Source organism: Anolis sagrei, chromosome 6, assembly GCF_037176765.1.
Source record: "Anolis sagrei isolate rAnoSag1 chromosome 6, rAnoSag1.mat, whole genome shotgun sequence".
NCBI classification, from domain to species: Eukaryota; Metazoa; Chordata; class Lepidosauria; order Squamata; family Dactyloidae; genus Anolis; species Anolis sagrei.
Window position 1 is genome coordinate 78188100 of NC_090026.1, and position 27128 is coordinate 78215227.

Sequence of the window (27128 nt, forward strand, 5' to 3'; positions counted from 1 at the left end):
TGTATAATTATTTAAAAGCATGATTGATAACAAAATTACTCCTTTTATTACTTCCTCACCAAACCTTTTCCTCAATGGAGATATATATGTTTTAAGTTAAATTTTATGTGGAAAAATCAACAATGAGACGGTTTATTATTAGGCATCAAATTTATTTATTTGTTCCCTGTACCTTTTACTTCAAACTTCAGGCCATTCAAACAGACGCAAATGCCTCTGAAGAAGCAGCAAAACAGCGTAAATTTCAGCTGTCTTCCCTAAACCCTCAAGAACGAATTGATTATTATCATCTCATTGAGAAACTAGGTAAGAAACACAGTTCAGTGGCTAAATTCCAGTTCTGCACTGCACTGAGCCCCATTTGTCTGACATGAACCAAACCGGCTCTTTATAAGTTTGACTATCCTGCAATAAGGATGACCTTTTAATCTTTGTACCCTATGTTTGGTGTATGGTTTGGTGATATGTTTTAACTTTGTTGTACCCTGTCTCGAGGAGAGGCGGGTAACAAAAAGTACTATTATTATTATTGTTGTTGTTGAAATGACTGTGCTTAATTTTTGTTCAAGGCGGGGTGGTGCTTGAGAAGCAGTGCTTTGACCCCAGCTGCACACACACCATTGTGGGGCACCCTCTGCGCAACGAGAAGTTCTTGGCCTCGATGGCTGCTGGGAAGTGGGTTCTCCATCGCTCCTACCTGGAAGCATGCAGAGCAGCACGGTGCTTTGTAGAGGTATGGTTAACCCTGTTAAAGGCATAGTGCTTTGTTTCTACAGGGTGAGGCAGTAGGAATATCAAAAAGGAATATAAATGTAAAGGAATATTTAAAGAACAAACAAAAAAGTATATATTTCTAAAACGTACATAAAACAATTTAGTTTTAGTTTAGTTTTAGTTTAAATAATTATATCAACCAAATCATTTTGTAAGGATGCAGTTGTAAATTAGCAAGTAGAATCCTCCTCAAACTCTTTCTTGCTATCCCAGTACCAAGGCATGCTTATGAGTAGATTGCTGAGTGGGTGATGCTCTTACTGCTTCCACATTTTCTGGCATTCTAACGGTCCAAGGCTTATCGGGATATTCTTTTCAGTTGCCTGAAGAACTGTATAGCGAAATTGTTTTCCGATCTGGTACAGATGCATTTCAGCTGAGCACAAAGCGTGTGTAATGCTGTGTCGTTATCACGGAATGGTTGTTCTCATAATACACTTGAACAACAAAGTCCCAATGTTCACGCTTCTAACTCATGATGGGTACTGAAAATGGCAGTCTAACCTATCCAGTTTGACCTACCTCATCTCTTTAACTCCACTACAGCCCACACAGTGTTCCCTCAAAATATGGGAGATTTTTACGGCCCATCCTATAGCTCTGTTTCACATTAATGTTACATGTCCCTTCTAAACACAAAACATAGTGCCTTTGCTCAGATGAGGCTTAGCTCAAATGGGGTTCTGAATCTGTCCAGGATCTTATATATTGGGGTGAGCACCTTTCTAGCATTGGGGAAGCAGGGAATGAAGTGCCCTCCCAACCTACCAAATAGGTTATGTGCTGCGCCAGAGAGCAGTGGTGCCCAACCTGTGGCCCTCCAGGTGTTTGGGTCTCCAGTTCTCAGAAGCCCTAGCCAGCTTGTCCAAAGGTTAGGAATTCTGGGAGCTGAAGGCCAAAACACCTGGAGGACCAGATTGTGCACCTCTGAGTTGCAGTGTGCATTTTTCTCCTCGAAGAGAAGAAAATGCCAAGAAGAGAATTGTGGCGGGATATTTTGCAACATTGTGCTCCCATGTTCCACTCCTTCTGGCTTGAGACCCTCTTTTAAGCCAGTATTTCCCAATGGAAATACTGTTTTTGATGCTTATGATTATAATTTTTATTCATTTGTAGAGTTTGTTTCCAAAAGGTAAGAAAAACACGTTATAGGTGGCTGCACATTGTTAGCTAGGAGTCATGGGTGGGAGTCACAGGGCTCTCTGGATGCAGGGTGAACTTTAAGGTCTAGGCCACTATCCAGAGACTAGGGAATTCTAGTGATATTTATTTATTTAAAAGCAAATTTTCATGCCACAAGTTGGGTTGTTCTTGAAACCTCTTTTCATTTTAAGTAATTTGTGACATGGCAAAAAAGTGGGAGGGATAGGTCCTAGAAAAGGAAGTCAATGTTACACAGATACCCCCGGAATAGCCAAAGAAATTGCCTGGGATATTATATATAATGTAAATGCGGTGAAAAATCAAAGATCTGTATCATTTAATTTTGTTCATTGCTGTTGTCCTTTCAAGTTTAACTGCACTCAAATAGTTTGCTGTTGGGATTTTTTCCTTTGTATTTTTTAAAGTCAACTTGATAAAACTACTTAAGACTATATGTCCTCTCCTCTAGGAGGAAGATTATGAATGGGGAAGCAACTCCATACTCAGTGTTCTGTCTGGCATCAATGTAATCCAGAAGAAATTAGCAATTGCAGCAATGAGATGGAGGAAAACAATTCAGAGAAGGAAAAGGGAAAGCGGAATTATTGAGGTATTTGGTTTTTTTGTTTTCCTGTCGTGGTCAGCTGTGATTTGCACATGTGGTTTATTCCTGCGCTTGCACAGGCAGCATCGGAAATTATCGAGACCTTTTTTGACCGTTAGAATGGCCCCGCCCCTTCCCCATGTTCTTCCAGAAGGAATGGGGGGGTTTGTGTTGTGTGAACACAGAAGCTGGAAGGTGAGGCGGGGGATGATTGTTTCTCCCTTGTCCCTTTTCCATTCTCGGAGATCTCTACTGGATCCTAGAATTGGTGCAGAATGTTTTTGGAAGCATACTCATGTATAGTACAACTGTATCTACAGGAGATACATGGATATGCATCCACAAATGATCAGTTCTTGTGGATGTGTGTTTTGTGCATTCATCTCCAGGTGTCACCGTAAAATTGCATTTGTTGAATTAATCTGCATTTCACATCGATGTTAACAAATTAGTTCATAAAGACCTGCAGGAAAGAGTTCTTGTGAAAAAACTATACATGTGTAGAAAATGTGATGATGGAGTTGTTGGGTTTTGTGGGGGGCTTTTTGCTTTTCTTGTGTGTTACTTTGAAAGCTATGATATATTTTGTAACAGATACATGAGTGCTATTCTTTTATCAGGCCGATAGGAAGTGGCCCATGGGAGATGGGGCCCAGTCTGGATTCAAACTGGGGATTGGATGAAAGTACCCCCCCCCCCCCCCCAGTCTTGTCCCCAAGCTGTTAGTCATGGAAGAAAAAAAACCAACAGGTGAAATATAAGCAAGGAACTTTTAAAAATTTGCCATGTCTTTCTAGGGAGCATTTAGTGGCTGGAAAGTAATCTTGAATGTTGACCCCGCCAAAGAAGCAGGCTTCAAACGTCTTCTGGAGTCAGGAGGAGCAACGGTGCGTAAATGCTTGGCTGTTCTTTCCCCAGTATAACTGGCAATTGCATAAGACTGTCGTTGAACTGTATGTAAGAATAGTGTCTCCGGGTTCCCCTTTTCATCACTGATGGATTACAAAGCAAAGGGTTTACTAGGTATGTTTTAAGATGGGGAGCTCCATAAATTACATTTTCTTTTCCCTAATCCTGTTTGGTGTTTGAACTCTCTTTAAATATAATATAGGCTTAAAAGTATTTAACTCTGATTTAACTAACTGCCTTTGTTGGTTGCCTACCTGGTTAAGAAATTTATCCTCACCACCCTAAATCATTTTGGCTATCAGGAAAAAGAGTCAACGTGATGAATATTCTCTAGAATGACAAAGAGAACAGCCAGTATTTGGATGTTGCTACAGATGTCAGCAACTGTGAGCAACTGTACTCCTCATGCCACCCATTACAAAAAATGAAACAAAGCTCCAAAAACCATTTCTGTGGTCCAGGGAAGGACTTTGTTTCAAAACAAAGTTACTTCCCATTTTTAAAAAAAAGTTTTTCTCTGCTTAAAATGGCCAGGTGGGTTTTCAAAATAGGGGGATTTTTTTGCACTACCTGACGTACATTTTGGGACAAAAGTTCTTATGAAATATTTACCACCCCTGTGACAGAGCCTTCTTTTAGACCTCTGGGTTGGAAAATGCATGTAGGTAGTGCAGATTCAAACTAGGGGTCCTATATAGAGCAGACCTGTTCAAATAGTGCTGATTTTTTGACTACTCGCCATTATGAATGCTCCATATTTTAAGACTAATTAAAGAAACATACATATCATCTTTAAGCCCATTCTGGAGGCTGCAGCAGCAGTTCATTTGGTAAAGTTAAACATAATATATGCAACTACAGGTGTCTCCAGGATACGAATGAGCTGTTGGGTTGTTCTTAAGTTGAATTTGTATGTAAGTTGAAACAGATACATTTTTAAGTGTAACAATTTCTTTTTAGTTTTGGATAGCATAGATAAGGGTTAATACCCCTGTAATGTTTCTTTTGCAGTCTGTGCTCCTGTTCAGAAGATTCCACTTCGCTTTCTGTCCCATTGACAATTGTATTTTTGGGTTGCCATGGAAGTTTCAGTGGAGACACCTTTTCCCATGATAATTTTTACAGGAGTGAATTTCCCTATCTTAAGGATAGATTTCCTCTCGCTTCTTGTTGTCTTAGCCCCATTTGTAACTAGGAGTTGTTTGCAAGTCAGAAGTTTGTAATTCAAGGACTGCCTGTAGTTATGAGTAAACCAGAATGTCCTATGTGCTTGAATCTGCAGGTGTTCCCTTCTCATTCGCCACCTCCCTTTAGAGAAGTTACTCATCTATTTGCCGATTTTAATAAACTGAAGCCAGGAGATTTAAGAATTGATATTGCAGAAGTGGCCCATCAAGGAGTGAACTGCCTGAAGCCAGAATACATTGCTGATTACCTTATACAGGTTTGTATATCTGTTTGTATATATGTGCTGTTACATATTTGAGATTAGGTGCCCTCAAGTGATTTGTAGTGATTCTATCTAAGTGCTTGCCTTTGTCTTCTTCTGTGGCTCAGGGGATAGTAGTCTCCAAATCCATGCAAATGTCAAGGCCATTCAGTGAACTGAGGAAAACTCTGCATAGTATTTATTTATCGTATCAGGAGCAAACAAAACAGTTGTATTTTAAGAAAAACACAAAGTTTGAAAACTTTGCATTCTATTAAATGTCCTTTGACCAGTAGCCAGCCACTTGGAGTGCCTCTGGTGTTGCTATAAGGTCCTCCGTTGTGCATATGGCGCGGCTCAGACTGCATTGTAATAGGTGGGCTGTGGTTTGCTCTTCTCCACACTTGCATGTCGTGGACTCCACTTTGTAATTCCATTTCTTAAGGTTGGCTCTGCATCTTGTGGTGTCTTCACTGTATTTTTTCCACAGTTCATAGTGGAAAAATATCTTTCAGTCATTAAGGCACTTCATTGCTTTGATAGTTGTTACTTGATTTTTCAATATGGGATTTATTGAGCCATTGCTTTTTAACACTATGGCTCTAGCAGTGGATAAATTCGCAGATTAGCAGTATGGTGTCAGGAAAATTGGAATCGTAAATGTGAAAAGAAGTATCAATGGAAGAATCCAAGGCAAAACAATTTATATTAAAAAGGTTGATAGCTGAATATTTATGGATTATCAGAGCAACACATTTCATATATATCCACTTTTCTCCCAAATGGACTCTTGTTACTGTACTGTAAATGTTACTTGTTTCCTTAACATTTAAACACCTTTTTTAAAGGAGCCACCACCTCCAATGGAAAATTATTGTTTGCCAGAAGCTGGTGCCCATCTTCAGAATGGAAAAGAACACAGAATTGGATCGTCTCAAAAGCGAAAAGCTCCTGAGGAAGCACACACAGTGAAGAGATTTAGAATGCACTGAGATGCCTGTAATTTCACCATTTAAATATGCAGTTTCGGTTTGTATTTATAAGCAGTACTACTTTTATTTTCTTTCAATATAAAAAGGACATTAAAAAGCTTTTGTAGTATTTGGTGAATGTTGCTTTACAAATTTTCTCCTGACCTTACTTGCATCCAAAACCAAGTTTTATTTCACACTGATACTGTGTTTCAGTATTTGTCCTCAAATCAAAGCTGTTCAGCATCTGTAAAATTCAGTGATATATTTAAAACCATTTACTTTTAACAGAACCCATATGCTTGTAATGTCTGCCTCTCTCATATTCCTTCCCCTAAAACAGATGGATTGTTACTTTCATTGTTTTTTCTGGTTTATTTCTTCTTTAAGAGAAATAACTGCTGTTCTTGGTGTCAACAAATAGAATGATGTTTCAAACTTAGATACCATTTTTGAACATAAAAGCAAATTTGCAGTTGTCTGCATCAGCTAAACTTGTTAAGTGATATATGATATAACATACAGTACTGATGGGGCTGTTGTTTTACCCACAGCTAGGGGGAAGCTAGATGCCCCCCAAAGAATGTATGAGAACAGTTGTCAATCTCCCAATTGAACAAGGAAGCCATTTTCAGGACCGCACTAATGCAGGGGTTCTCAAAAGATTTTAGGCAGAGAGCTGGTTTGTGATCCCCCATTGTTGAGGGGGACGATGACGACTATAGTTTGAAAAAAGTAATGAAGGAATTCCTATGCACGTGGCACATATCCTATTTGTAATGCAAATAAACCATGAAAGAACAATCCAGCATTTAAATGAAGAACAATTTTAACCAACATAAACTTACCAGTTTTTCAATGGGAAGTGAGGGCCTCCTTTTTGGTTGATGGGATTTCTGTTGCCATGTGCCTTCAAGTAATTTCAGACTCTTATCACAGTTTTCCTGTCAATATTTATTCAAAGGGAATTTGTCTTTGTCTTCATCTAAGGCTGAGAGAGTGACTTGGCTAGACACCCAGTGGGTTCAGAGCCATTGTAGGAGGCTCAAACCACTACACACTTACTTCCCTGTTTCCTACCCCCCCCCCTCCAATCCTCCTCCTTTCCTCCCTCCTCCTTTCCAAGATAGTGGATGAGTGCAGGGGTACATAGGAACGGTGCTGGTACCATGGGGTGTGGGCCATGGTATTCAGGACCCCTGTTCTAATGCATTCCCCAAACTGGAGTGATGTGTACATAAATCTTAAAATGTGGGGCTTGCAGTTTTGGCCTTTTCCATCATGCTGCCACTCAAGAATATAATATTTTCTTTAAGGGAAAATGCACCAGATTTTTCTTAGGAGAACACTCAGTGATGGTTCTAGAATGCCACTTTCAGTTCTAGATGGGAAGACCAAACAATCTAGATTTCTTACTTCCAGAAGTGCCCTTTCAAACTGAAAAAAATAATTCATCAGTAGTGGGCGGAGACACTTAAGATTTGTGACAAGGCTCCATTTTTTTCTGGCAGTATTGCAAATACCCTTCTCTGAGCCTGAATCCCTCTTACCAGTACATACAAAAGGGAACCTGCTGCTCTTAACAGAGGCCTACAATAAATTAAACCCCTGAAGTTAACACCCAAGAGCCAAATAATGCAAGGACTCTTCGCTTCTTAAAGAAAGTATTTAAAAATATGCACCTTAGGTCTGCCCTTTTCATCTGCATATAACCATCTGTAGAGAAAGGAAGAAATATATCTAAAGGCCAACTACCCAATCATAAATGTGAGTTCACCATCCATTGTAGGACATCTACCACTACATTTTTATGAGAAATACAAGTTTTTAAAAGTGTCAACAGAAACAAATGCTTACTTTGAATGTGCATGCAGGTGTACCCATAGATGTGTGAAATTGGTTCTCAGTACAGTGTTTTTTATTTGTGAGCTATGCTAATCAAACATGACACAAGCTTTGAGCAAAATGCTGCTGTACACTCACTTTCCCCGCGTGGTAGGCCTGTGATTCACACCAATGGTAATCCCTGCGCTCACGCAGGCCAGCAACGGCTACCACTCGGGAAACTATGTTTACAGGTAAGCAACCCATATTTTCTAAAACTCTAGGTATACCTGACCATTGTTTACTTGCTCTGTCAATTAATTAGCATGCATTATTTTTATAACATATTAACCACAAATGGAAACTTGATTTAAGTCACTCTCCCCTATTGCATTAGATTGCTTTCCTTTGTACACATAAGAAGGACACAAGGATCAGGGGTTTATTTTTTTGCAAAAGTGAGAATATAATGCATCTTTCAGAGCTGCTTGCCAGGATTTTAGCTTTTTAAACAGTACTCAGAAATGCAAAAATGATCACTACTTTGAAAGTGAAACTGGGCACTCACAGTAACGTAGACAGGAATGGTTCAGAGATAGTTCAACAACTTAATAAAACACATTCATGGCACTCACACAAAAGGAATAACAAACAGTGTGAACATAACTTTATTTCATCCAGGGAGTTTACAAAAATGATAGCTGATCTTAATTTTCCATGCAAAACCCCAAAACCTTGTTAATACGATTAGATCTGCACAGTTAATCACATAAAACCAGAAAGGGATGCATAAAGATTGAAAACTCAACCATGCCTTCTTGTAATGTCCATTGTTACATGATCCATACATTTAAATAATGTTTCATAAAGACGCTTTCTATAGTAGTAGCAAAATACTGTAATGAAAACTAAGTTGAACATTTTCTTATTGTGACAGAACCAGCCATCAGTTGCCAGCTGGTTACTTATGTTTTGTACTTCTATAGCACCTTCCGTCAGGAACAAAAACTCAAAAGCATTTTACAAACAATGAAGTCAGCCTCACAACACCCCTGTGAGGTAGGGAAATAAGTCTTTTTTCAAACCTAGAATACTGAGGCACAGCAAGACTTTCAATTCTTTCCCAAAACATTATTTGGAGCAGACTATGCTTTCATTCTTCTAGTTGTTTCCGATTTCTTCTACACAGATGAACCTGCTCTTGTACTGTTTTTTTAAATTATAAGATTCCAATAGGTCTGAGGAATTATACCAGCAAAGTTTGCTGTTTTTTTATTTTTTGATGGAACCAAAAACAGATTTTTATGGTTGTAAAAGGTACTTCACAAATTCTGTATTTGAGAAACATCCTCATTTACTTAACCATCACATGTAAAGGTGATATTGATTCATATTTGCTTTGATATTATTCTGAAGTATTTCTTCTCCCCAATTTTGAGCTACTCTGCATATCTGACAGAATGATGCACTAGACAAAAAGGACAAAACTTTAAACTGTATCACCTCTGATTGCCTTTGGGAGTATAATCCTATAAAATACCTCCACTCATTTAACAAGTGCATCAAGATCAGGCTTGATGCTTCCTTCTCCATTGCTTGGTTTTCTACATGCAGGAGATCAGTTGAGGAGCATTTCAGGTAAGATCCAACTATACCAACTGCTTGAAAGGAGTCCAGTCCAGAACTCCGTCACTTCAGTCTATTAGTATAACATCTCTTCAATGTAAATAGCTAGGCAAAGGGACCTTCTATTTGTCACACTGAACATGCAACTTCACCCCATAAGTGAACAAATATTTTCTGAACTTCCCCTCATTTCTTATCTTGTTTCAGACAGTATGTTAATTACAATGCAGCTATAGCTGCATCACTACATTTTAATGCCATCAGCTTGTGGAGGGGAGTAGGTCCATTCATTGCCACATTTCTTTCTGGATGTAATTTTTCATAAAGCTTGAACTTCCTGATTTTCCCTCTTTAGACATTTCACTTAATTTTTGCTAGCAACTTTCGTTGTGCTGACTTTTAGTAAATGAACTCTATACAAAAAATAAGCCTATTTAGATGGTGTATGCATTTGCAGTTGAATTCATCCTGCCTTGTCACAAAATGAGTTTCTGAAAGCTGTCAAATTTGCCATCTCTTTAGTAAGCTAGGCTTAGGCACTGTATAAGAAAAATGCAAAATTACCTTCCCTCTTCTAAATTACTTTCCATCTTTCTTCACTCCAAACTTGAAACTAGAATATGGATATCGGGATCATAACAGCAATCTAAGGCCATCACACTAAACATTTCCACATACAGGACCCACTGAAGTATATATAAAAAGAGAATACAAACGACATTGTCTGTGCAGACACAGCTTTGACTATTGTGCCTGAGTGGTGGTTGTAGACTCAGGACTGAAGCAGCCCAACTGCAGCCAACCTAACATGCAGTTAAATTTGTATAGGCGTTTTTGCATGTAAAGACCAATGCCCTTAAGCCCATGAAGTAATAATGTGTTGAGTGGGCTGGTGCAGGCTGGGCTTTATACATCTAGGACCCCCAATCGAATGTCATCCCCAGAATGCAGCTATGGAGCAGGTCTGCCAGCAGTGTGGTGTGAAGTGACTATGATTCCCTGCTGCATATAGGCATTGCCACTGCAACTACGCCTGTAAAGGACTTGCAGACTGCCATCACATCATTGTTGCATTTGCACAAAAGCCTGTGAAAATGATGTCAAGGTTCTCAAGCACTTCTATAGCTTGCCAAAAATGAGCATCCACTCCACAGGCTCTCTTCACAGATACCTAGTATCAGAGGTGCATTAAAATGGCCCATCTATGTAACAAAAAGATTACTAACAAACAAGCTATCTACTTCAACCTGGATTCCTTGTTATGGTATTGACACTATGAAACATTTAGGCCCAGCTCATCTTACCCTCATTTCTTTGTCTGAAGCTGGCTTTCAATTGCTCACTGAGCTCCATGGTTTAACTATTGCTACTGCTTTGAACAGGACAATGTGGCCTGGACTTTTTTAACCGCCTCAGTTTAGTGATACAGCTAAAGAGTGGCATGGCAAGTTAAGAGACATGGTGTGTGCCAAATACATTTCAGTCTCCATATCCATTCACAGAAACAGGTAACTAATCTGAAGGCAAATTCTGAACAGATTCCAGAAAGACAACTTTGATTTCAGAGGCAGAGATCTTATCATTCTGAACTTCAAAGAGCAACTGCTAAAACAAAGTAGATGCCTTCTTGACAACAATGACTGGATGCCACTAGAAATTTAGTAATCTTTTTGTTACAATTCAAGAGAGATATTGACAAGCTGGAAAGTGTCCAGAGGAGGGCGACTAAAATGATCAAGGGTCTGGAGAACAAGCCCTATGAGGAGCGGCTTAGGGAACTGGGCATGTTTAGCCTGAAGAAGAGAAGGCTGAGAGGAGATATGATAGCCATGTATAAATATGTGAGAGGAAGCCACAGGGAGGAGGGAGCTAGCTTGTTTTCTGCTTCCTTGGAGACTAGGACACGGAACAATGGCTTCAAACTACAAGAAAGGAGATTCCATCTGAACATTAGGAAGAACTTCCTGACTGTGAGAGCCGTTCAGCAGTGGAACTCTCTGCCCCGGAGTGTGGTGGAGGCTCCTTCTTTGGAAGCTTTTAAACAGAGGCTGGATGGCCATCTGTCAGGGGTGATTTGAATGCAATATTCCTGCTTCTTGGCAGGGGGTTGGACTGGATGGCCCATGAGGTCTCTTCCAACTCTTTGATTCTATGATTCTATTCTATGATTTTTATCAGCATTGAAATTAACAGTTCCAAAATCTATTTGCATCGCTGATTTTATCTCCGGAGGAAGTTATGCTCCCTTGTCTTGCTACAAACACCTGGATCACAAGCTGTAAAGCAGTTTACTATGGCAAGTATGCTATCATATTGGCAAAGTAGTTAGGCATATTTTGAGATTCAGAAACCTCAGACAATGCTAAAGGTCATATACCACATATATGCAAGTTCAAACTAATAGGATTATACTTGGGCTTTAACGGACAGTACAGCAGTATAAAAAGAATAATGTATCATGGATTTAGAGGTGGTATATTGTGTCTATGAAAACTTCAGTGACTCAAACAAACAATTCAGTGGCTTAGTATTTCCATAAAAGTGTTTTCCCCCCAAAGTGAAAATCTCTGTGATAAATCTAGGGCTTCTAAAGAGTATCAAAACTGGATCAGCATGTGAGAACTGCTCTAGTATGAATAACTGGCTATGTTAGCACTGTTGCTGCCACACAAAAAGCAAGAAATCGGTTCACTTGTCACTTTATGTTAGTCTGTGGCTTTGCAAACAATGGCATATGCAGGGTGAGGTAGACAGTGACCAGACATATTATACTAACCAAACCAAGGACAATCAATCCTTAGCAAGAGTGAACAGCCAAATTGTATGCACGTCTACTCGGAAAGAAGCCCATTGAATCCAACAGGACTTGTAATGGGCACAAGACCAAATTGCCGCAGTTCATCATGATCACATATTACCTTTGCCATGCTTAAGTTTAAATGATGCATGGCATCACAACATCTTGCATTAAACTTCAGGAGCCAGGTACTTTTGAAATTGCATTTATTAATGTTACAATTTAACTTGCTCTGCCAACTATGCCTGAGAGATGATACAAGTTCTTCCCCTCTCATTCAGTATATAAAAACTTGATTCCTGTGCAACATCCTTAATAAATTGCCATAGCAGGGGATTAAAACTACCAGTTTATGCAATGTCTTCAAAGTGATACGCAATCCCACATAATCATTGCTCTTTAGCTTTAAGACCCCGTAAATATTTTGTTGGCAAGAGAGAGTTTCAGGAATGATACACAAGTTAATGGTGTTACCTGTAGGTTTACTTCTGGGCATCCAGTGACCTGACTTTACATCTCTATACAAAGGCAACTATTTAGCAATTTTTTTCTCTCTCAAAGGAACTCTTCATGGATAAACCCAATGCCATATTGAGATGAAGGGAGCTTTGCTCTTCATTAAGTCAATGATTTCTTATCACAACCAGTCATCAATTGTGCATCTTTAAGAACACAACAAAGCAACTTTTATGATGTCTGAATTTTTGCTCAAGACTCCAGAAAGTAGCTGGACTCTCTCTGATACTGAACATTACCGGCTAAAGGACAATTCTGAGGAGCAGAATAAAACAGATACAGTTGCCTTCTATATATGTCAAGAGCCACTTGGGATTTTGTTGGATTTAATATTATCCATTGTCAATATCACACAGTACAATATAGGACAAATCTTAGCAAACAAAGGATCATGTAGCTGGTGAAAGACGGACATATCTGAAGTTGTCCCTCAATCTTGGGGAGGCAGAAGGAAAATGCCATCAAGCACAACACCTTATTCTCAGAACAGTTCCAAATTTCAACTAGTGAGAAACCACAACATATTTTTCACTAGACATTACATCCATCCTGCAAATACAATAGTGTGTGCGACCAACAGCTGATACTTGCCATAAAACAATATTAAGGCTAAGTATACTGCATGGATTTTTTTCAAGAATACACTCCAGATTCCAGTGGAGCACAAACATTTATTTGCCACTGAATGCAAACCTACACATATCGCAGTCACTTGAAACCCAGTAAAGAAAAAGAAAAGTACGCATAGCCTGCATAGTCCACGCTGCTACTTAACTATACTGCACTTTCTCAAGCTAAGAGAGGCATTTTTAAAAAAATGAAATATAAGTGAAACCGGTTGATATACACAGACAAGCATCCCTATATTTTCTATCAGGATGTGTATGTATTTTTGGAGAACCTAAACTGAATCTAGTCAACTACAGCAACACTACACTGCATATTTTTTTGAAAGTGGCATACACTAGAGGTTCCTAGTAACTTATGGCTACATATGAAAGGATGCAATAAATGGGGGCACAAGACAAATTGCTCATTTAAGGTCACTTAAATTTGTCATTTATCGTAAATCTGAACCCAGATGGCCGACTTCTGCAGATGTCTGAGAGGAATCCAGTAGAGCTGGTTTCATATTTCAGGTGGCCACTTAAAGAGTTGTAACCTTTTCCAGAAGTTGTGATCCACATGGTGTCCACAATGAGTGCAGCAAGTCTGAGGTAGTCAACCCTTACGAAGGCTCAATATCTGAACATAAAGAAATTTGAAATAACCACTGGCTGTACAGCAATCAAAACACTGGGGACTCTTTGTTTGACCACTTACATTTAATTCCCTCATATCCAAAGGTGAAAGTCAGGAGTACCAAATTAAGCGCCAATCACTTACGTCAAAGTAGTCTGCACTCGTTGCAGTAGATCCAGCAGAAATAAGACGGCATGTTCATAACAGATGCAGGTTAATTACCTTAAGACTGGAACAGTATCAAATAACCATTCCTTAATTGTAATGTGTGTGCAGCTTTAATGATTCCCAAGCACAGCATATTGGTTGTCTAGCTGGAGTTTAGTTGCCTGGGTTTTTGAAACCTCATCCCTACCTCTATTTTTGTGTTTTACTACTTCAAAGCTCTTCTCCATTTCTTTATCCCTAAGGGAAAATAAATGTAATCAGTAAGTGCCTTACACACACTTGCCCCTTAGTAATATTAATTCAAGGACACTTGTTTTTCTTGTGAAGTTTCATGGATAGAGTGACAGACAGTATAAATTATGGGCAATCATCAAGGGAGCTACTGTAGAACTGGGGTCTCCTGGTCAAATGCACAATTTCAAATATGTGATGGGGAGAGCTAGTGGACAGTTCATTGCACTTTGTTTATAAGCAATCATGTGAATTCAGAATCTCAGAAGTTTGAATACTGCGATAATGCATTAACAAATATGAACATGCTAATATCTTACTGACTGGTAAATTCAGCCACTACCCCGAAGCACAGAGCTTGGTGCAAAGAACTGTGCACTTAGTTCTGCATACCCACAAGAGATCTGTTCTTGTGCTTCTTGAGTGGACACCACTAATGCTCTGTAGTAAGTATCCATTGTGGTTTACATGGTGTCTGTGACAAAACGTGGGTAGTGTGTGGTATTCAAAGAAAACAATCCCACTGAGCACACTCAAGGTCTTGGTTCTTAGGACCCCAGTCACAATCTCAGGGTTAGTGAGAGATTGTGAAGAACCTCCGTAAAACTGATCTTTGCCAACATACTTTTTGTTCTGGTTTTGTCCATTTTTAGAATAAAGTTTAAATTCTGGTTTAGCAAAGCAAGCTACCCTCTGAGGAACAAAATGAAAACAGTGTATTTATTCTGTTAAGATAACAAAACTGCTTAGTCCCGCAAATGGCAAGCCAAATTTCCAACCCACACAGAGCTGTGACAGGGCATTTGGATCAGAAAAGATCAATGTTACGGAAATTCTGTCATCCCACCCCTCTGATCATCTTCCCAGAAACAGCAGTATCTGTTTAAGAAAGCATCTTAATCAAACCAGTGGAAGAATAATCCACAGACTGCTGAAAACAATATGTTCGCACTTTAAAACCAACTTGCTGCTTCCAGTGCAAATTACACCACAGATACTTTATTAAGGATAGGATTATAAAGTTTTAAAGAAGTGGGGGGAGTAATTTTAAGATAACTGTGCAGAATGTTATTACCATACTTACTTTCTAGTATCTACATGCTTGGCAGTGGATTGCAATGATGGAAACTGTGTGTCACTATATATTTCAGGGGGTCCTTGTGGCACTTTCCGTGTCCTGGTTTCTCTTGCACCGGGTGGCCTGTATACCCCACTGGACTGCACGGGCTCTGGGCTTTCTATTAAAAAGGAGATAGAGAACTTCAGAAACATCTGTTCATAATTATATAGAAAGGATCCCCAGCTGTCTTTGGAGGTCACCCTGGTACATTTTAATTTGATAGCAAAAATTCTAAGCTGAGTCTAGAAGTGGCAAGTCCTCTCCAGGTGGCAAGTCCTCTCCACTGTTGGCTGCAATGACAGCCAACAATGGTTTAAAAAATCCCCTACAAAATTGGCATTAAAAAGATGAACAATGTTTGGTGTCCAACATATACAAAAGGGCAAGGAATCTGATAAGGTTGACAGTTTGGAAAAAAAAGCCTTGGGGGCCACAGTTTACTCTTTGCTGATTCAACACATCTCTTTAACTAGACAAAATTAGATATAAATATATCATCAAAATTAATTAAGGTAAATGTTTCCCCTGACATTAAGTCTAGTCATGGCTGAATTTGAGAGGTTCTCCTCATTTCCAAGCAATGGGAAGCAGTCTGAAATTATGGTTTGCTGTTTGTTGGAATAAAGTGGTCTCCATATTTTGCATGCCAATCAATCAATAAGCAAGAACATCTGATGCAACAGAAAATGTAGTTTCTTCCCAAGAGTGAAAATAAGATTAAATTTTCTTTCATTAAGGTGAAGGTGAAAGTATAATTTGTGAGAAACTTGTAAAACATTGTCTGTGTTGTCAAGCAAAAGAAGGTAGAGCAAGCAAAAGAAAAATAGCTCGCATATCATTTTGAGCAAGAGAAAAGAGTGTAATCATATCTTTTGCCAGGCAAATACAACTAAAGGATACAACAAAGGCAGCAGCAGTGTTAAGGCGGTTTGAGAAATTAAAAAGGCAGTGGCGACTTATTACCATACCATCTATAGTAAGAATGAAAAAAGCCATGTTCATTCTTACTTGGGAAGGTTATTTTGTGGCTTCAAATCTTTGCTTCAGGGATAGCAAAGATTTAAAATACTTAGGGCCTCCAGTGTCATTTCCACCCCAATGGCCATTTTAAATGCAGGGAAGGTCTTAAAAAACAAAAAAACAGTGTGGACAGAAAGTGATCTTCTCCCAGGCCTGGCCCCTCGTCCAACAAACATGGCAAAATCTCCCTCTCCCACTTTTGGAACTGTTTCTTTGGATTCTTCCCCAGGGGATAGAGCAGGTCTGCACAACTCGTGGCCCTCCAGGTGTTTGGGACTCCAACTCTCTGAAGCCCAGCTTGTTCAATGGTCAGGAATTCTGGGAGCAGAAATCCAAAATACCGGAGGGCCGCAAATGCTAATTTTCATAGTAAAATATCAAGGCCAGTCAACAAATGAGCCAATCCTTCTAATTTATGTGAATTATGTTATAAAATGCTGAGATGTCTGGACTATCTTGGCTGCCAACAAGAAAAATGAAGGCTGAATACAACCAAATCAACTAACGTTCCTTAGATAACAGAGGAAAAAAAATCAAAACTTACCAACAGGTTCAGCAACAGGTATCTGTGTAGGAGCAGATCTATTCCAAGGACCTGATGACTTGTCTGAACCCCCACCTGGTTCTTCACTATTATCTCGGGGTTCATCTCTTTTTTCATTTTCTTCGTCATCTTTTTCACTGACAGAAAAACAGAGGATGCTATAGTATCCATCTTTTACATACAACAGAATATGTAAGCACATATTTTTGATGATTGTGTCCAAGCTTGAGGATCACCACACAAAAGGATAGAATGCAATTATTAACAAGAAAAAGAGGAGTATTAACTAGAACAGCAGTTCTTAACCTTTTCTTTATCACTGACCTCCTGTAAATAGCTTGTTGCTGCAGACCACCAAGAATTAACATTTAAAAACCTAAGCTCTAGGATTCTCAATAGCTACATAATTCTAGGAAGAAACAGTTATTCTGAGAATGGGGTGATGCAACATGGACAACACCAGAGTTTGGTGCAGCTGCAAAGGTGGTTACCAGCTGTATGCATGGCAGAAAGAAATGTTATGCACTTTCACTCAGTGTGATTCATTTGCATGTTTTAAATGCATGCCGATGCATCAAGTGCTCAATACATTTTTTGTTATTAATGCAGTTATTTTCATAACTTTTGGACAGTTTGAAATATTGTATTGACATGCAACGGCAAGATCCCCGTTCTTTGAGATCTATGTAAGACCATCTGACTGTCTACCTTGTTCATTTTTTTCTTCCATTCATGTCTATCTTTCTGATTTAACTGTAAACATTCGTAACATTTCTTCAAGCCTTCAAAGACCTTCTATGAGGACATCATGGCTCCTCTGGGTCCATGGATCAAAGGTCAAGAATCCCACAAAAATCTGTAGTTTTATAAGCATAAGAACTTACAAAACTACAGATTTCCAGCTGGCAAAGGAAATAGCTGCAAAAGAATCAAGATGCACAGCATCACGTAGCTCAAAGAGTAGAATCATCATATTTGGGACACCTTTTGGGATACATGATTGCCTTCATTCAATTCATAAGCAAACATGGTCAAGGTGAAGGCCCACCAGCATCGAATTCTCAGTTCTAGAAATATATCTGCTGAAGGTTTATCCCCATGTAAGCCGCCCCAAGTCCCTTCGGGGAGATAGAGGCAATAGGTTAAACCCCTGTGCCGGCAGGACTGAAGACCAACAGGTCGGAGTTCTGAATTTGGGAAGAGCAGGTTGAGCTCTCTCTGTCAGCTTCAGCTCCCCATGCAGGGACACGAGAGAAACCTCCCACAAGGATGGTAAAACATCAAACATCGGGGCGTCCCCTGGGCAACATCCTTGTTGACGGCCAATTCTATCAAACCAGAAGCAACTTGCAGTTTCTCAAGTCGCTCCTGACACACAAAAAATAGATATAATACTCTTTGAGTTGCCATTTTAAAACCATATACTCCCCATAGTACTTGGCCATATGTGTGTGTGTGTAGTGTTTCGTTAACTTAAATTATGTTTTCAAAAAACTTAATTCATTGTTCATTGTTTTAGGAACATTACACAAAACAACATTACTAAGCAAATTGTAGTAAAAAAAAAGAGCCAGGAGTATACACTCATGTACAAAATATTGCTAAACCTGTATTTTTCATGTTGATAGTTATTATCTTGAGAAAGAACTTCCAGAAACATCAGTCATACCAAACATACTGATACATGAAGGGGATTATCACAGGTTGGTTTGAACCAATGGAAACTATTGCCAACAAGCTATTAGTAAGCTTATTATAACTATCAGCATGTACAATCAGAACATAGATTACTATACTTAAAAATGCGCTTTTAAAACATACCTAATTTGCATGGATTGAACTCTGAGGCCACTGTAATCAATTGTTTCTTCCTGCTCAAATTCCTTCCAGTCATCCTCCTCCTGAAAGACATGAACATTATATAGGCTCATTATCAGCACCTCACTATGTAACACAAATTAACAAGTACAGTAAACTATGGAATGATTGTGTAATCGTTTTTAAAAACCCTCTCCTGATGTCAATACTTCCTTTCTTTTACTGTTTCAGAAGCAGAATGCAACCCACTCCAAAAGCACAAAGCACACTATTAATGTTCAAATATTTCACATACAGTGAGCCCTTGGTATCTGGGGGGAACTGGCTCCAGGACTCCTGCAGATACCAAAAATTGTGGATGCTCAAGTGCCTGCAGAGTGGCGGCAGCAGCAGCAGCAAGTTCTGGCTGGCAGGGACATGATGATAGGTGGTAGCAGGAGTTTCTGCTTGTTCATTCATCCCACAATTGGCTATGGCTGCAAGCATCTTCTTTAGGATCATGGTAATTGGCCATAACTCTCCTCCTGTCTCTCACCAAGATACCACATTTCCAAGTCCCAATGCACTTCTTTCACCCCTCCCCTACTGCTTTTCTGCTCCCCCTGTTATTCTCCGTCTTGGTGTTGTTGGTTTGTTTATTCACAACTGGGAGTGCCACTGCCAATTGCCATGTCCCCAAGGAAGCTACTCACAACTGCTGCCAATAGCACAGTAGCAAACAGCTACTGCAGGACATGGCAAATGACAACAATACTCTTGCTCCCAAATGAAGAAGGAGTGCCCAAAAGCACCACCATGTCCCCAAATTTTCTTTCATTTTTATTTTGGATCCACGGTTGGTTAAATCAGCAGAATCCCCAGATATGGTGGGTACATATCTGATTAATGTGTATGCTTATTTTTATTTTTGCAGAACAACTGAATATATATGGAAAACCAAATTCTCAGATCAGAATCAGGCACAGTATGACTATGCTAGAATTTTGAATAGCACAGTTAGTTGTGAAATGACTGTAAAACATTAGAAGCCTTGACACAATTTTAACACCATTGCACAACACAAAACTTCACACTAAATGACACTTTTAAGTTCTAAAGTGTCTCTACATTCTGACCCTTTAGTTACAGGGTAAAATGACTGCTGCTCATCTCCTCATCCAATTCTACATTCAAAAGTATTTTCCCACAGAAGCTTCCCTGCCACCAGCATTGTCACCTTTCTAATACAAGCCAGAACCATATTTATTGTTCAAAGTATTTAGACACTGGAAAGGCTATCTAGTACTGGCTTATGGTGCTCATTCTAGGCTGTTCATGGTGTAAATATAAAGATGACTAATGTAAATAAAGGCATTTAAAGAGCTTTGCTGTATACTGATCAACACATTATCATTGTGATATCAATTATGCAGTACAATGAACATGCACTTTCTTGTTTGGAATATGGTTCTTTGTACATTTTCCTTTTAAAAACAGATTTATGATTTTTCCAGTGATAAGAAGCAATGTATGAATTTCATATAGGAATGAAACAATGAGCAAGATTATTTTGAATTCTTTATATTGATATCTTTTTTAAAAGTTACACTAATTTCTGATGTTAGTCAACTGAATAGAAGCAAACAAGAAGCTGTGTGAAAACATAATGAATGCTCTACAATTTGAACTTTCCAAGATATTAAACCCTCTTTATCGTTCTTATGAAGATACTTGGGACTCAGACTTGTTTGCTTGACCTACTTCTCTCATTATATCACACACTCCTGAATTCAAGGACCCGAACATTCTGCTAAATGTAGAATTAAACAGGATGCCTTTAATTATTTGGGGTATATTTATAGAAAAAGGATGAAAGGCAGAAAAGAAACGACTGACAACAAATATTGTCATATAATAGAATACAGTGACTTTTAAAATCCAATCTGATGTCTGTTTAACAAAGATTACCCATTTACCTATCTAAGAGCAAATAATTAAATTTGAAACAGCAAGCAATTGTTCATGGCCTATTAACCTGACTATGCCTAGGATACAAAGCATGTTTACAGTTTAGTAGAATACTAGGGAATCTACTCTTTAGCTGCTTAAAAAAGACACAGAGGAAACAAGAACACCACTGCTGATAGTTAACTTGCAAACCAGCAAAGAAATAAGTTTTTCACAGATGGATCTCTCTTCTATTGTATCTTCCTAATTCACATGCATTGCAATATTCCTTAATCTCAAAAAGACTTCTGAACATTGACTGGCTTACCCAAGGAATAGATGGATCTCTATATGATGATGGACAGCAACTCCCATTTTTCCACATCACTGCTTATGCTAGGTAGGGCTTTCAACAGCCAAAATGCAAGTTTTACAGTCACAGATTCGTCACCATGCTCTAGCTATAAAACCACACCCCAATACATCCCAACTACCTCAAGCAGAAAAAATGACCTACTTTCCTCAAATTTCCATACACAAAAGATGATGACTAATATGGATAAAGTGATTTTCTTTCATATTACAGGAATAGGGCTTTTTTTACAAAGCAGTTCTGGTAGAAAAGTGCCTCACATACATCCTTTGTAAAACTTGGGAGCAATTAATTATTGACACTTAAATGTGACAGAATCTTGAGACTTGCTTTATGATTAAAAATCGAAACTTGTCACATTTGATGAGAATTATGTCTGAAGTTTAAAGGGACTTTGAAAAAGCTGTATAATCATAAAATCCAATGGCCATAGGTATTATCCTTGCGAAATTCCTCTAAGGGTTTTCAGATTTAGGACAAAAAAACCCCCAAAAACCAGAAGAGAATAGAGACATGACACAGATGATAGATCACAAAAAGAAGCATGTAAGGTACATAAAATCTTGTCATGATCAGCACAAAAAAGGAGCAGCATCAGTGCCTACAGATAGGAGTAGGAAATTGTCTCCATGTATGTAAAAAAAATCATACTCGCCTCATAGGCACTCTGATCAAGACCCATGATATCTGTGATTTCTTTGTAATGCATTTTTTTTTGCATTTTAATGCATTTCAAAAGAGTACTGCCTTTTATCCCCATGTTTTACCAAAAATCCAGACTTTTTAAGTTTGTGGCTGGCCCTTCAGGAAACACTGTTTCTCTGTGTCATTGAGAGAAGAAATAATTGGTGGGTGGAATGGGTTGTTGGGAAATGAGTATTCATGCCAGGAAATGCTCCTTTCCTGGGTTTAATTTTTATTTTCAAACATTTGTGTGTGCTGATACTTGGATACCAGTACAAGTAGTACTCAAGTTACTAACATTTGACTCATAGTTAAGAATGGAGGGAGAGACAACAGGAAGAGAGAGAAATCTATCCCAAGGAAGGGAAAGTCTGAGTTGCTGTGAGTTTTCCGTGCTGTATGGCCATGTTCCAGAAGCATTATCTTCTGATGAATGCTTCTGGAAATGGCCATACAGCCCAGAAAACTCACAGCAGCCCAGTGATTCCGGCCATAAAAAACTTGGACATGAAGGGAAAATCACTCCTAAAAAAGTTGCTACCGATAAAGCCCGATAGATTTGGGTCCTGTCTATTTACGTGACCGGATCTCCCTTTATGAACCAGTTTGGGCTTTAAGATCGGCTAGGGAGGCCCAAGTCTCAATCCCATCCCCATCACAAACGAGGCTGGTGGAAATGAAAGAGAGGGCCTTTTCAATAAGTCCCCCCCACAGAATGCCCTCTTCAGGGAGATTAGACAAGCAACCACCCTCATGACTTTTAAGGAGGACTTGGAAGATCTGACTGTTCAAACGGCTGTTAAGAATTGTGAGAGTTGAAGTCCAAAATACCCAGGGTGCTAAAGTTTGCCCATGCCTACCCTAGTGCAACCTTATAGCCACATTCTAGCAGAAGCTGATCACAGAGTTGTACTGGAGGACTTAAGAGATTCACTGAGACATGTTATTTCTAGGAATCGCTATATCCTCCAAGATGGCTCCATGTTCAACTGCCAGCAGGATTTGACCAAAGAGTTATGCTGGAGGAGCCAGAAAATCTTAGAGACACAATGTTAATCAAATCAACAAATAATCATACCTGCAAGAACAAGCCACAATTGTGTAGAGTTGTTTATATTTGCATATACTACATTTAATGCATTTCTTTGGGTGTTAGGCTGTCAGGAATTCTGGGAGTTGAAGTCAAAAACATCCGCAGGGCTGAAGTTTGCCCAGGCCTGCTCTAGACCTTCTCTTTAAAGCAGTGGTTCCCAATCTGTGGCCCAAGGGCCACTAATGGTCCGCAAGAATGAAAATGTGGTCCACGGCCTCACCATCACTTTATTGTTGCCTCGAAACCCTCTTATAGTGCCAAGGCAACAGGGATGTTGGCAGGGGAGATGCTGACTACCCACAAAAGATTACTATTTCCAAATTAGATAAAGGTAAAAGTTTTCCCCTGACATTAAGTCCAGTCGTGTCTGACTCTGGGGGTTGGTGCTCATCTCCATTTCAAGGCCAAAGAGCCGGAGTTGTCGGTAGACACCTCCAAGGTCATGACTTCATGTAGTGGTCACCTTCCCGCTGGAGTACTACCCACTGATCTACTCACATTTGCATGTTTTCAAACTGCTGGCAAAAACAGCAGCTCCTGCTAACAGCAAGAGCTCATGCGGCTCCCAGGATTTGAACCTGCGACCTTTTGGGCAGCAAGTTCAGCAGCTCAGCAATTTAACCCACTGCACCTAGATTAATAAATATGGTTTTCTGTGGGTGAGCAGGTGGTGACTACCAGATGGCATATGTCTTGTATCAGAAACTACAGCTAATGTAGTCTATTCAATGCCATTTTCTGTATCAGCACCCCAAATAACCAAACCGAATCTAAAGTTGACCAAAAAACTGATTCGTAACCTTTTTGGTATTAATGTTGGAGAGTGGTCCCTAGTCAAAAAAAGGTTGGGAACCTTTGATTTAATATATAGTGGGATGAGGTCCACAGCTGTGATTTTGGGCCCTTCCACACTGCCCTATAACCCAGAATATCAAGGCAGATAATCCCACAATATCTGCTTTGCATTGGGATATCTGAGTCCACACTACTATATATTCCAGTTCGAAGTAGAAAATGTGGGATTTTTTTCAGCTGTGTGGAAGGGGCCTTTGAAACAGAATGATGGAATCCCGGGAGTTGTAGTTCAGCGAGGCGCCTGCCCTCATTCTGGGTGGAGAGGGGCCAGGAGGGCCTTGTGAGAGTACAGCTCCCAGGGCTCCACAGCACTGATACTAAGCTACTAATGTTGGAGAGTGGTCCCTGGTCAAAAAAAGGTTGGGAACCACTGCTTTAAAGTGTAGTGGGATGAGGTCCACAGCAGTGATTTTGAAACGGGATGATGGAATCCCAAGAGTTGTAGTTCAGCAAGGCGCCTGCCCTCATCTTGGGCGGAGAATTGATTTCTCATTGCATTATTCTGTTTTGTTTTTATTGTATTCCTATGCTTTATTTATCTTATTGTGATATTAGTTTTGTTGTTTGGTTTTATTTTATTGTATTTTGTTGTAATTGTATTGCTGGGCTCGGCCCCATGTAAGCCGCCATGAGTTTCTTTTTGGGAGATCGTTTTAGTTTTGGGGAGATTATTATTATTATTAGCCATCACCTGCCACATGTTGCTGTGGCTCAGTATGTGTATATGTGTTTTGTGTGTATATATATTTGTGCATATATGGGTGTTGGTGTATATACGTGGTTTTGCACATGCGTTGTAATGCATTTTTTGTTTTCTGGCTTTTTAAGTCTTTTCTGCTGTGTTTTTTGAGCGATGGTCACTAGTTGGCCTGAGAGGTGTATTGTGTCTGAATTTGGTGTCAATTTGTCCAGTGATTTTTGAGTTATGTTAATCCCACAAATGAGCATTACATTTATACACACACACACACACATACACACTTGTGTGAGTATATATTTGTGTATATATACATATATGTGTGTGTGTGTGGTTTTGTGCATGCGTTGTAATGTAATTTTTGTTTTATGGCTTTTAAAGTATCTTCTGCTGTGTTTTTCAGTATTTTTAAGAGTGATGGTCACTCATTGGCCTGAGAGGTGTATTGTGTCCAAATTTGGTGTCAATTCCCCCAGTGGATTTTGAGTTATGTTAATCCCAAACGAACATAACATTTGTATTTATATAGACTAGCCATCCCCTGCCACACGTTGCTGTGGCCCAGCCTGTGTATGTGTTTCGTGTGTGTATATATGTGTGTGTATATGTGTGGCTTTGTGCATGCGTTGTAATGTGTGTTTTTTGTTTTAAAAATGGCTTTTAAAGTCTGTTTTGTTGTGTTTTTCAGTGTTTCTATGAGTGATGGTCACTCGTTGGCCTGAGAGGTGTCTTGTGTCCAAATTTTGGTGTCAATTCCCCCAGTGGTTTTTGAGTTATGTTAATCCCACAAACGAACATTAGTTTTATTTATACAGACTAACTGTACCCACCACCTGTTGCTGTGGCCAACCTTCCCTCTTTCTCTCCTTCTTTCCCTTTTTCCTTCACTCCCTCTTTCCTTCCTTCCCATCTTTCCTTCTCTTCTTCCTTCCTTCCCCCTTTTTCTTTCTCTTCTGCTGTCTATCTTTCCTTTTTCTCTTTCCTTCTTCCCCTCCCTCTTTCTCTACATCTTCTCCCCTTCCTTTGCTCCCTCTTTCCCTTTTTTCCCATCTCTCCTTCCTTCCCCCCCTTTCCCTTCATTTTTCTCTCCTTCCTCCCTCCCCTACCTCTCTCCTTCCATCTTTGCTTCCATCTCCCTTTCCTTCTTTCCCTCCCTCTTTTCTTTCTTTCTTTTCTCCCCTCCCTCTTTCTTCCTTTTTCCTGTATTGTCATTTAGCTTTTTGGGGCTTTTTAAGTCCCTCCTTTTGTGTTTTTGTGTTTTTATGAGTGAAGGACGTACATTGAATTGTTAGGTGTCTTGTGTCCAAATTTGGTGTCAATTCCCCCAGTGGTTTTTGAGTTCTGTTAATCCCACAAACGAACATTACATTTTAATTTATATATAGATAGATGATGATTATTATTAAGGGCCTTGTGAGAGTACAACTCCCAAGGCCCCATGGCACTGAGCCAGGGGAGTGCAAAGAGGGGCCAGGCTGCCTCCATTCTGCAGTGAGGGCGCGTGGGGAGGCTCCCCTTGGCGGCCTTCTTGCCCCAAGGCGCCCTTTCGTGTCCGGAGGCCGCCCTTCCCTCCCTCCCTCAGTGATGGGGCCTTCCTCGGGGGCCCAGTCAGGCCAGAGCGGCGCCCTCTGCCGGCAGGAGGCCCACTTGGGCGGGCGCCACATGAGGGAGGCCTGCCTTCCTCCCTTCCTTCCCCGCTTCCTTCCCTCACCTTGTGCGCGGCCCTCGAGGCGGCGCCGGACCCGGAGGCCCCTCCAGACGAGGCGGCGTTCGCGTTGGGCGCCCCGCCGGCCCCGCCTTCGCCCTGCCGGCTTCCCCCGGCTCCTCCGCCCGCGTGGGAAGAGCCCGACGAGGCGGCGGCGACGCTCCCCGAACCAGCCCCGGAAGCCGCAGCATTGGAGGCGCTGCTTCCCCCTCCGCGCGCGCTCTTCTCTTTCCGCTTCTTCTTGTCCCTCTTGGCGAAGAAGTCGTCCAAGCTCCGCTCCTCAGTCTCAGCCATGGCGGCGGCGGCGGCTCCTCCTCCGGTTCAAACCGGTTCTGGCTGGCAGTCCGCTTCCCTCAGGGCCTCCTCCTCCCCGCCGCGCCCGGCCCTTCTCCGGCCTTCCTCCCGCCGCAACCGCCGCCGGCCTGGCCACAGCCTCCCCTCACGCGGCAGGAGCAGGAGCAGCAGCAGCAGCAGCGCCTTCCGCCCTCCACGTTGGTGGCCGCCGCTTGACACAGCCCAAAGGAAAGGCGGGGGCGGCTCGGCTCACGTGGGGTGCTCCGCGGCGCCCGATTGGGCCACGCGCGCGCGAGGCGGGGGCACGCATGCGCTTTTCGTCCCCCCGCCGAAAGGAACAGAGGCCCCCCAATCAGAAGAGACGGCAGATCACGCACTTTGCGCGTCTCCTAAGTGAGGGACGGCGCTCGTGATTGGTCCGGAATACAGGGGGGGGGGGAGATTAGGCGACATCGAGAGGGTTCGTTGGCGTGAAATGGGAGGGCGTTGCGCATGCGCCTTAAAGGCGTCGTGTCGCGTGGACGTGGTGGGGAGGGGGAAAGGGAGGATGAGTACTCTTGGAGTCAGGATTCTTCTCGCTCGTGGTCTTGCTTTGTCATTTCCTTCAGAATAAGCAGAAACAGCGCTGGCCTTATTCAGTTTATATTATCCCATCCCCCCTTCTCTCTATTTTATGAGGGAATTGAATCCCTATTGTTTAATGGAACTCGTTCCAGAGTCCCCTCATACTGTAGTCTTATAGGGCCATGGGTTCATTTCAGCTGC

The 27128-nt window shown here is 40.7% G+C and overlaps 2 protein-coding genes across 3 annotated transcripts in view; one reads left to right on the plus strand and one right to left on the minus strand.

Annotated features, from left to right (window-relative positions):
• TOPBP1 (DNA topoisomerase II binding protein 1) overlaps positions 1-5960 on the plus strand; it is a 38174-nt gene extending 32214 nt beyond the window's left edge. Inside the window, exons 23-28 of the mRNA XM_060781799.2 lie at positions 192-306; positions 570-733; positions 2387-2527; positions 3319-3408; positions 4713-4874; positions 5708-5960. Coding sequence (XP_060637782.2) covers positions 192-306; positions 570-733; positions 2387-2527; positions 3319-3408; positions 4713-4874; positions 5708-5851 — 816 coding nt within the window. The 3' untranslated portion in view covers positions 5852-5960. The remainder of the gene's footprint in view (positions 1-191; positions 307-569; positions 734-2386; positions 2528-3318; positions 3409-4712; positions 4875-5707) is intronic.
• Positions 5961-8304: 2344 nt separating this feature from the next.
• CDV3 (CDV3 homolog) lies at positions 8305-26606 on the minus strand. Of its 2 annotated transcripts, none has more exons than XM_060781801.2 (5): positions 26076-26606; positions 18740-18819; positions 16919-17055; positions 15319-15472; positions 8305-14240 (listed from the first exon to the last, which is right to left on the minus strand). In XM_060781801.2, the coding sequence occupies exons 1-5, from the start codon at positions 26361-26363 to the stop codon at positions 14114-14116; spliced, it is 786 nt and encodes a 261-aa protein (XP_060637784.2). In that variant the 5' UTR covers positions 26364-26606; the 3' UTR covers positions 8305-14113. The 2 variants fall into 2 exon arrangements, with proteins under 2 accessions (XP_060637784.2, XP_060637785.2); XM_060781802.2 differs by having other exon boundaries at positions 8305-13838; positions 26076-26605.
• Between the last annotated feature and the right edge of the window lie 522 nt (positions 26607-27128).

What these genes read in the sequence shown, in the direction of transcription:
- CDV3 (XM_060781801.2), bottom strand. Translation starts at nt 26,363, where the DNA reads ATGGCTGAGACTGAGGAGCGGAGCTTGGACGACTTCTTCGCCAAGAGG. An exon ending in GTTCAATCCATGCAAATTAG is followed by an intron (nt 17,056 to 18,739) that starts GTATGTTTTAAA and finishes TTTTTCTGTCAG; the next exon opens with TGAAAAAGATGACGAAGAAA. An exon ending in ACCTGTTGCTGAACCTGTTG is followed by an intron (nt 15,473 to 16,918) that starts GTAAGTTTTGAT and finishes CCTTTTTAATAG; the next exon opens with AAAGCCCAGAGCCCGTGCAG.